The sequence below is a fragment of the Polistes canadensis genome, unplaced genomic scaffold (genome assembly GCF_001313835.1).
Source record: "Polistes canadensis isolate GaletaPanama2010 unplaced genomic scaffold, ASM131383v1 scaffold_70, whole genome shotgun sequence".
Lineage (NCBI taxonomy): Eukaryota > Metazoa > Arthropoda > Insecta > Hymenoptera > Vespidae > Polistes > Polistes canadensis.
Window position 1 is genome coordinate 521776 of NW_014569617.1, and position 11100 is coordinate 532875.

The 11100-nt window shown below is 34.1% G+C and overlaps 2 protein-coding genes across 2 annotated transcripts in view; one reads left to right on the forward strand and one right to left on the reverse strand.

Moving 5' to 3' along the window:
- The window catches only part of LOC106786250 (protein bicaudal C), a 28278-nt gene extending 22311 nt beyond the window's left edge, over positions 1-5967 (reverse strand). The window contains exons 1-3 of the mRNA XM_014747418.1: positions 5782-5967; positions 2762-3020; positions 1365-1408 (exon numbers count right to left, since the gene is read on the reverse strand). Coding sequence (XP_014602904.1) covers positions 1365-1408; positions 2762-2981 — 264 coding nt within the window. The 5' untranslated portion in view covers positions 2982-3020; positions 5782-5967. The remainder of the gene's footprint in view (positions 1-1364; positions 1409-2761; positions 3021-5781) is intronic.
- Positions 5968-7292: 1325 nt separating this feature from the next.
- Positions 7293-9344, forward strand: LOC106786253 (methyltransferase-like protein 14 homolog). Its single transcript, XM_014747429.1, has 5 exons — positions 7293-7772; positions 7857-8033; positions 8108-8425; positions 8512-8894; positions 8959-9344. Exons 1-5 carry the CDS (start codon positions 7716-7718, stop codon positions 9194-9196), a joined length of 1173 nt encoding a protein of 390 aa, XP_014602915.1. The 5' UTR covers positions 7293-7715; the 3' UTR covers positions 9197-9344.
- Positions 9345-11100: the final 1756 nt, after the last annotated feature.

Below are 11100 nucleotides of genomic sequence, written 5' to 3' on the forward strand. Positions count from 1 at the left end.
GCTGCGTGTTTGTATGTGGCTGCGTGTATGCGAGAACGCGTTACGCTCTTTCGACTTTTAAGAACTATAATAATCGCATATCTTTCCACAACTACGAATTTTCATTTAATTGTGTAAGATTTGATTCGATTAACTCATACATATATTATAAAGACAATAGAAAAAAAATCATATTTAAATATAAATTATCTATTCCGTAGATCTCTTATTTATTCATGGGATTGTTGAGGAGGTGACTATACCGTTAAACTATGTCGACACCAAACTGCAACAATCCGATCGAATCAGAGATAGTTTGAAGAGACGCGCGAAGGGGGTTCACGATCTCTTTAGTAATCGCATCTGCACGTGCGTTTCTATTGCTTCCCGGGATTTATTTATTCCGTTGTACGAGTAAAACAAAGAAGAACGATTTCGTTACGGATCGTAAAAAGGATCGATGAAAATCATACCTAGAATTTTTTCATTTTCAAACGAACTAATTCAAATCAAATTCACATTTATTTTCATTATTCGTTAATCATTAAATGAGATCTACGTTGTTTATCGCGTAATTCAATATTATGCAACGACAAAAATATATCACTCGAGATCTGATTACGTATTTAGCAATAAATTAATTGGCAACAAAAATTGTACAGTAATTTTATGTTATATACCTACGAAAAGAAAGGAAATGAATGGGGAAAAGACACGAGCCGCGTGGTGCGTTTATGTTTCTAACTTTGAGCCGGAGAAAGAGAAAGGCGTTACGTCAACAGAACGTGCTATCTCTATTCGTCATCTAAAGTTCTTGATCTATCGATCGTGAAAGATCGATAGATCAAAAGTTTCCGATCGATAGGTAAAACGATCTTTTACACGGATATAAACCTTAGACGAGATCGGAATCGAATCTACCTAACCGAACACACAATTTTAAGCCCATCAATCGCATTTCAAATGCTACTTGTATTTCAATTAAAATACTATAAGCGTGAAAATCTACTTTCGATTGATCTTTTTAACGTTCTCTCAAAAGAGACCTTAATTAACACATTTTACAACACGTCGAAGCATGAAAGATTAATCAATGTCGTTCGCGATGAACTCGAACGTAACTCGCATAAATGAGTTCTCGATTATAGTATATACTTTGGAGGTGAATATTTTGTTTTTCTTTCGAATAAAAAGATCGATCGATCGATTTACATTATACAATTTATAATTACAATTTCAAATGCGTAATTGGAACAATTTATTAACTCTCGTTATAACCGTTGATTATTCTTTAAGATTATCCATCGATCTTTGCCGATTATATCACGAGTAGAAAATAATATATTTCGCGAGTAAAGAAGAAAAAGAAATATATTTTTACTTACGCTATGAAAAAAGGTATCCGCTGCTTTCGGCATCTCGTTGTCACCTGTAAAAATAAAAAGTACGTCGTCAGATACGCATTTAAATATTTACAACAACGAGGTAACGTGTATGTCCCTGCTGCGGAGAGATATCGAGAAAATGTAATTAAAAAAGAACAAGAAAAAGAAGAAAGAAAGGAAAGAGAACAAAAAGAAAAGAAAGGCAAAATAAATGTTTGGCGTAAATGATAGAAATGAAAAGAATAAACGCGACAATTTCATCGAATACGAGTTATATGTATAAATTATTGTTCGTGTGTATTTAATTGTCAAGTTGAATATCAATGTCTATTTATTGCTGTCACAAGTTTGGGAAAAGCAAAGTAGGAAAACAATAATTGTAGGCTTTGACGGTTCCTCTAATCCGGTTTATAAACATAATATGTGTCTATTTAAATCTCGATTGCCGGATATACAAAGTTCTAATACACACACTCTTTCTATCTTTCTTTCTCTGGGTATCTCTCTGTATCCATCATATGTATCTATTCGCAAAATGCAAATACGTAGAAGAAGAAGAAGAAGATGAAGATGAAGATGAAGGAGTCCTCGATAATCGAGGCGAAACGAGGCAAACGAGGCAACGGTCACGTACCGTTTCACGCAGGATCGACTTAGAACCTTCTAATTGCTCGTTACGATGACAAAACTTTCGACATGTAACGTCCGTTCATGTGATTGTTGCACGTATCTACTTATTTATCATATTTACGTAGAAACGTAAACGTTTCCTTGTTCTCCTTGCTCATCAAAAATCTATCATTACGCGAGAGATTAATGTTAATTGAAATTTATATCACGTCTCTCTTTTTTCCTTCCTTCCTTCCTTTCTTTCTTTCTGCATCGATTTTCCGCACGAGTAAATAATTTTCAATATGATCATAAAGTTTAATTCGTTATATTAAGAACGAACGAACGAACGTACGTTCGACTTCATCAAATTTGCTTAGCTTTTTCTTTTTTTCTTTTAAATCGTTCTAGCATAATCACTTTTTACATTATAACATCGCAAAAAATTAATTTCGAAAACAATAAAAAAAAAAGATCTGCTTGCCGATGCAAAATAAAATATTTAAAGTAATACTACTACACTACCAGTTCGATCTTTTAATTAACGATCTATCGTATAAACCACGCGAAAGCGAATGTTAAATTGAAGAATTTATGTGCAGCAAAAGAAAAGGAAATAAAAAAAGAATAGAACGGGAAATTACGTAAATAAATGACTGGACGAAGATAAGGTCAAAGGTTTGAAAGTACCTTCCTTTTTATGAAGAACTAATTGAAAATCATGTGATGATATGTTTAAAAAAAGAAAAAATAATAAAAATGAAAAAAAATAGTGAAATGATACTGACCCTGCAACATTTGCTCTAATTTTCGTCTATCAACGCGGAAACGATCCTGATGTAGATCCTCTGGATTAGAAATTCCCAAGACGGCCGCGAGATCTCGAATTTCTTCGCGACTCTCGAAACCGGACTTGCCGGAAATGCTACTCGTGGGTGTACCTTCCGACGTTTCCGACATAGTCTCTGCCGCCCTTCGCTCTGTCTGTATCACCTCGTCGGGTCTCATCTCGTTCGATTGCTCCTACGGCGAGTTCGCCGTATATTTCTACAAGAACAAACCCCCCCCCCAAAAAAAGAAATTAATATATGTATATACATTTATATATATTTCAAATATAGACAAAAAAATATCTATTACTCTGATACGCTTATATGGATTATATTTGTATATAACTGTAGGAGGAAGATGTGTACATTGGAAAGGCACGTACATAAAAGTAAAGGTGAAATGTGGATATCGAAATATAGTAGATGTCGTCGTCGTTGTTTGAAGTTCCTCGTGAAAATAAAGTCGAGGACATTGTCAAAGGACAAGAGACGTATATCAATACTCTTATCGCAAAAGATCGGTTAACTATCTTATTTAGGATAGTTAGAAATGCGATTAATAATTCTATGTATACTTATTAATCTAATCGACAAAATTGAACGATAATGATGTATTAAGTGTTCCAGGGTGGACTCGTACGTTGATTTTTAATTTTAAAATACGAGAGGAAGACTGAACAACAATCGGAAAATTATTTGTCGCGTGATTTTATTTTATATTTTGAAAAATCCGATCGAGGAGCATAAGGAAATGGGCATTTAGATGATATTATACACTTGTTTTCAAATGGTTGTGATAGATACGGGGGTAAGGAAAGGTAGATCGCGGTTAGGTGACTCACCCTATACGTAGGTGTAAGAATCTCTCACGTTTCCTTGAATTCTTTTTCTTTTTCTTTCTTTCTCTCTTTACTCTCCCTTACTCTCTCTCTCTCTCTCTCTCTCTCTCTCTCTCTCTCTCTTTCTATTTCCCTTTCTCTCTCCTTCTCTCTCTCTCTCTCTCTTTCTATGTATCTCTCTGATTCTTTTTCTCTGTATCGGTTTCTTTCTTTGTTTCTTTCTCGACGTCTCAATATTGTTTATAGTTTAAACGAGGATGATCCTAGCTGCTTGCAAGCCGGAGAGGAAAAGGGTGACGTTGCTATCGGTGCCAACCGTTTCTCGGAATTCGAAGGAATTTTCGTGGTAAGACTCGATTAGTTTGACCAATCACAAACGATCTTTTCCCGTTTGCGAGACGCCTATTCAATCTCTAAGTTCGTTCGTCTCTCTCGCACTCGTTCGAGCAAACGCGCGTTCATCCTCCTTCTCTTTTCCTATTCCTATGTCATATCCAAAGACCTTTGTCAGTCTCTGACATGAACAAAAAATTGTTTTCGCGATCCATCACGCTCGAACGTACACGCTTTCTCTCTCTCATTTATTTACTTACTTATTTACTTTCTCTGCTTCTCTCCTTTTGTTTTCCTCCCCGCGGAAAGAAACAATGCAGTGCCTTCCACTTCTACCACCTACAGTGACTAATACTCTTCTAATTGCTCTCAAAAAGAAATAAGAAAGGAGGAGAAAGAGAAGAGAAGGTCGCGACGTCGCGATTCTACTTATTCTACTTATTTCGAACTCTTTGCTCGTGATTATTTACCGTCGAATCAAACCAATTCTCCGTTCGATTCCTATCGTTTCTTCGATGATAACAGAGAGAGAGAGAGAGAGAGAGAGAACATTTCAAATGACAAAATAACGACTCCCTTATTTTTGGAAATTTTATTTTACAACAATATTACCTCTAATCGTATACCAAAGTAGAAGAAAACATTGTACATACCTATTAATTAAACATAGATTTGTGCGTGGAAGATTAAGTTAACGTTCGATTATAATTGTAAGAGAAAATAATAAGATAAAATTGGGAAATATTAGAGGAGGAACGATACGAACCTCGATAAACGGTCGGTCAAATGAACCTTCGAAGGAACGAAGGATCGATCGATCGATTAGAGCGACCTTGCGAGCGTCCTCCTGCTGGAGGAAGAAACCCTTTCGGAGCCCGATATCGCGACGATAACGACGAGGTGAACGACGAGGAAGCGACGCGAGACCGGCTTATAGCTCACCACCTGTTTCCGCCGGCTGTTACCTTGACACCGTCGCGAGAGACTGCTCAAGAGGAGTGTGTTCTCCGTCTTTCTTTCCTGATGAAAGAGCAAGTGCGCGCGCGCTCGCGCGCGTTCGCAACCTCACCTATACATACGCTTACACGCCTGCCTATACGCCTGCCTACCTGCCTGCCTGCCTGCCTTCCTTCCTTCTCTCGATCTTTTCCGATTCTTACCGATAGATCCCGATTACCCTATCGGCGGGTAAAGCCAATCAAGAAGGTTACGCGTCCCATCGATCTCTCTACTCAATTTTCTTCTATTTACTTTGCCCTTTAATCTTTGCCTTTTAAACATTGAAATATATTCGACAAGTCTCCCATTTGATTTATTATTTATTTTAATACATCATCCCTTATCTTATCCAAATGATTTGTATGTCTCCTACGAATCGTCGTATAAAAATATGCCCGAGCAAATGCGATAGAGATGAACGAGATGAAATTGATTCTTAAATTATTCAACGATCGATCTTGAATATCCAAACGACCGGTTAGATTTTTTTGCAAACGAGTTTTATACCGAGTTGCAAGAACGATCTACATGTACAAGGTAACACGATGTAAAAGCACCTCCTTTCCGAAGAAGTATTTTCAATGATTCTAAGCTATCGAGTATTAGGTATTTAAACGGTACATAAGTCGATAAGATTTTTCCATCAATTTAAAGACTAATCATTTATTTACAAGACATGTATTTCCTTTAAATGGACAGGGAGAGAAAGCCGTTTGAAAATATTTGTAAAGGGCAATTGAGACTAATGGGACCCCGACAATGATTCATTTCTAAAGAATTAGAGGAAAATTAAAATAAATATCTTACTTTTTGATGAAGAAATAGAAGAGAAAAGTGTAATAAGAAGAAGAAGAAGAAGAGGAAGGCTTCCTCGTGGTTCGAGGGCGTCGATTATGCAAACGTCAGCTGGACATCGCACATAGATCGATTGTTCGCGCGTACAATTTCGCGGCGAAAGACGCGAGCGTCCGACCCCGCGTCCTTTTGAAAACCGACTGATGTCGACCGGAACCGGCACTCCACGAGGATTCACGATCGCCGTTCCGATTGGACCGCTGCCACCACCGCTTTTGCCCCCGTTCCCGCCACCGCCCCCGCCACAGACCCTGCCCCCGCTCCTAGTGGACGCTGCTAGCCTTATCACATTTTCTTCATTACGTTACTTCCAAAACTAATGTAAGTTGCCATTTTCATGAATCGCGACGTTCGCCTTTCAATCGATGTCGGATCCAATAAAATGGAAAGTAGGCAATTACAAATGCTCACTTTTTCTTAAAACTTGTTTTACGGAACAAAACGAGAAGTGAAGTCATTTATCGGGGCTTATTACTCGCGCATTAATCTTAACACTGGATTTACGAATGTTTTGTTCGAAATTTCGAGTTGCATAATACCCTTTCGTACACTTCCGATAAACTAACAATAAGATAATTAATGTTTATTCTTATCAACCGTGCATAAGAGTCATCGTAGAGAAACGTTGCGCTAGGAAAGAAAAAAGAAAAAATAAGAAATACGATAGCAAAGTAAACGACGGGAATGACGACCAACGATCGGATTACCTGACATTAGCCTTAGTCATAGTTCGTTAAGGTTTATGGACGGACCTCGACGTAATTAAAGTGCAATTTCTAACTCATTGTCAACGTTCACGTGTGGCCAATTACACATTGTCATAACACGTTATGTATATTAAGAACAAGCAAAACGTTCGAAGGTTAACTCCTGTTGATTTCATTTTCTTATTGCATCAAATTCACTTTTTTGCTTAGTTCTGTAATAATTTAATCGACTGTTCATTTATTCATGTAAACGCCGTTTGATCTTACTTCCAAAAATTTCGACTTCTATCTTTATTTTATTGTAGTTTCTGAAGAAACGATATTTCCTTTTCTGTAAAAACACATTTTCTTTATTATACGCGTCGTTTTAATTGACTTTCTTTACCTTTTGACAAAATATAAAATACTCGATTTGAAATCCCGTTCAATAACTTTGCCTCCATTAGTCTTGTACACTAACGCATTATGAAATCACTTCTGTGTAATCATACTACATAATCTGACATACCGTTTAATTATCATCATCGATGAAATTATCTTTAGGAACAGATTATGTAACATTTGTGATATAATCACTTCGTTTAAATGTTAATTATTGCAAATAAAAAAATGTAATTAGATCACTACATCGGCGCGTTAAAGAGTAGATGGCGCGTCGATCGTTTTGGCGCTTCCAGGATCGTAATTATGAAGGGTTCCGTAAGGGTGTCTATATTTTTTTATTAGATGGCGCCTCGATCGAAATTTTTTCAGTAACGTATCAAATGTAAACTCGAGTGGCACCGTATTTCTATTGTATTTAAATATGGATATTTAATTTTTACGATTAGAATAATTATCCTAATTTCTTCTAATCATATATACACGCAATTATTTGAAACGTTAGGATAATTTAATAACACGTTTGATATGCATATACATACGCACATATTATCGACTCGACATCCTGCTGCAATGATGTGGTCTTCTTATTTGTAACAACAGTTTGCTCCACAAAACTTCTATTTTAATATTATATACTATGTTTTTATTTTAATTAAATAATCAAGAATACAAACGGTGATCCAACTAATCTGTGATATCAATAGTTTGTTCTTCTTTATTAAGTGTAAATGAAATTTATTATAATATCCCTTTTTTGTAAATATATAACCTAAAACTAAATATAAACAATGAAAAATGTTGCAAACACTAAGGGAACGTTCTCAAAAAAGGAAAAAACTTCTTGCACAAACGGTAAGTTATGAAATTGTTCGATTATTTTTTAAATCCTTCCTTAAATTTTAGATTTTTTTAAATGTCTACTTTTTCTTTTTTTAGCTTGGAGTTTCCAGTGTAGATGAATTGAGACAGATTTTGGGTACTGACATCGATAACGTTCAGAAAAAAAAGATAAAACTATTGTCGGATAAATCTGAAAGTACTGTAAAAGATGCAAAAGATGATGCAGTACCCACGGATGAAATCGTGTACAAGGATTCATCTACTTTTCTAAAAGTAAGTTCTTCAATTAATTCCATGTGTTTTTTACATTTGACTACTTTTATAGAAATGGTTTTTTAATATTTCAGGGTACACAATCTTCCAATCCACATAATGATTATTGTCAACATTTTATCGATACTGGTCAAAGACCGCAAAATTTTATAAGAGACGTAGGATTAGCCGATAGGTTCGAAGAATATCCTAAACTCAGAGAACTAATTAAATTGAAGGACGATTTAATAGCAGACACTGCTACTCCTCCGATGTATCTCAAAACTGATCTCCTTAGTTACAATTTAAAAGAACTCAATTGTAAATTTGATGTAATTCTTATAGAACCGCCGTTAGAAGAGTATCAAAGAACGTGCGGTGCAACGAACGTTCAGTTGTGGAACTGGGATCAAGTTAATACGAATTCTATTCTATTGTAAATCAATTGTACAAGTTAATCTCGATCTCTATTCAATTAATTATATGTTTTCTCTCACAGATAATGGAATTAGATATTGGCGAAGTAGCTGCTAATCGAAGTTTTGTATTTTTATGGTGTGGAAGTAGCGATGGTCTGGATATGGGACGTTTCTGCCTCCGAAAATGGGGTTTCAGACGTTGCGAAGACATATGTTGGATTCGTACAAATATTAATAATCCTGGACACAGTAAGAACTTAGATAGTAAGGCTGTGCTTCAACGAACTAAAGAGCATTGTTTGATGGGTATTAAGGGAACTGTGAGAAGATCTACGGACGGAGATTTCATTCATGCAAACGTTGATATTGACTTGATTATATCGGAAGAGCCTGAATATGGATCCATTGAAAAGCCTGTCGAAATATTTCATATAATCGAACATTTTTGCCTTGGTAGACGAAGGTATAGTTTTAATATATCGATCATCCTGATATTAGCAATATTCTATTTTACATATGGTTTTTAGATTACATTTATTTGGACGCGACAGTACGATTAGACCAGGTTGGCTAACCGTTGGTCCAGAATTAACAAATACTAATTTTAATGCCGATCTCTATACCGGTTATTTTTCCACCGGCCAAATAACCACAGGATGCACAGAACGAATAGAAGCACTTAGACCAAAATCTCCGCCACCTAAAGGCAAGGTTTCCGGTAGAGGTAGAGGTGGTTTTAATCGCGGTAGAGGAAGGGGTAGATGAATGAATGTGTAAATATTTTTTAACCAACTACAATAATTCAATTTGTAGTTTCTTATATAAGAGAATTGTACCTATGAGTTGCATGTGATTCATCAATTGTATATGAACTACTCGATTATAATACTTGTACGTGCATTTTAAACTAATATTATCTTATTAATGATCGTACCTCTTGTCGTAAACTAATTTTGACAAGACTAACTTATAAAATATCCTTTTTCCATTTTTTTTAATTATACAATCGATAAGCTAAAAAAAAAGAAGAAAAATAATCTTCTTCTGAATCATCTTATAAATTTAATTAACATTATATTTAAGAAAACTAGAAAGATCATGTTTCAATATTACAAACTCTCGTTGTTACAATATATTTAGATGGCATGTTTTACGTATTGATAACGAATGAAAATATTATTTTATAAATAATAGTAATAGTAACGTAATCGTATAAAAATGACGATATAATATTCTATTTCAATTTGATGATGAATTTATTTAATGATCATGAATAAAATCTTTACACGAAGATATATATTTAATCTGGGATCATTCCACTGTGAAGTCTGATTATTCAAGCAGAAAAAAAATATATGAGACTTCTCTTTTTTATATAAACGTAATTTTTACGCAATAGTAGAAGTGTGATTTTTTGTACTGTATGATATAATATATTAACGAACATAATAAATAACATATAGATTCGTTCTAAACAGTAAGGTTTTTTAAAGATATAAATAAAATGAATCTCACAATAATAAAATTTCAAAGATAAATCTTTATGTTATAAAAAATAAAGGATCGTCTTGTGAAGTATTATTGCTTCCTTTCTTGCACAGATAATAATTCATTGTTGGTACGTACATCGATGAAACGCTAGTAACATCGTAATTAATAATCACAAGAATTATAGAAAAATCGCAATATTCCTTTATACATATATATAATTCATTAAAATATATTTAAACCTCATTAAAAGTTATATTTAAATACTGAAAATCATCTTATTAACATTTCTATACTGCTGAAAAATAAATGTCAGGACTTATCTTTAAATTTCAATCGTTTGACGATACGTTAGTATAAATTTAATATAAATATATATAATTCGTATGTATTTGAGAATATTCAAGGAAAACCAAAAAGAAGAAAAAATAATAATTAGGGAAGAAAAGAAAAGAAACATAATCTTACAAGTATGTTTATGTGGACGCAGTGTGTTGTAAGTAATCGAAGAAATTGCTTACATCATAAAGAAGAGAAAAATAAATGATTTACGATCGTGTTGTCTCGTATTATTGATAATAAAAATAATGAAATTAGGCTTAATTAATTAGTTGAATCGAAGCCAATGTAACGATAATATAATTTTGATGAAATAAAAGATATATGGATATATATATACGAGATATTAGTAATCTAATTATTTAAAAATTCCCCATTATTTTTTTTTACAAAGAATCCTTGTATATTAACGAGAAGGGTCGTATCTCCACGCATGCATAAGATATAGCTAAGGTATATATACGTACTCTAAAACAATTTGTTAATTAATCATTCTCACACATGTTTGAGATCAAGTCATCTAATTTGTACTCTGTAGGCTAAGTAGAACATAAGATCAATGTTATATAAATATTATTTCTTAAAGTAGTTTCGTTTTTTAAAGTATGCAGGCTTATACGTAATCGTATTGGTCCCAGTAAAGCTTCGGGTAACGAAAATTGTAATTGAAAGATACAAAAAAAAAATAGAAAAAAAAACAAAAAATAATAAAAAAGCAAATAAACGCATTTTAATTATGGCTTCGGTGTTGTCCTAAGCTTATATTATCTGTTTGCAAATGTTAACGACACAGATTTCATTAGACAAATCGTTCATAGACTTAATCCTATACAGGCAACAAT

Bases quoted from the DNA above. Each gene is read 5' to 3' on its own strand.
- LOC106786253 (XM_014747429.1), top strand. From the start codon at position 7,716: ATGTTGCAAACACTAAGGGAACGTTCTCAAAAAAGGAAAAAACTTCTT. The intron at 7,773-7,856 runs GTAAGTTATGAA...TTCTTTTTTTAG, and splicing joins AAAAACTTCTTGCACAAACG to CTTGGAGTTTCCAGTGTAGA. The intron at 8,895-8,958 runs GTATAGTTTTAA...TATGGTTTTTAG, and splicing joins TTTTGCCTTGGTAGACGAAG to ATTACATTTATTTGGACGCG.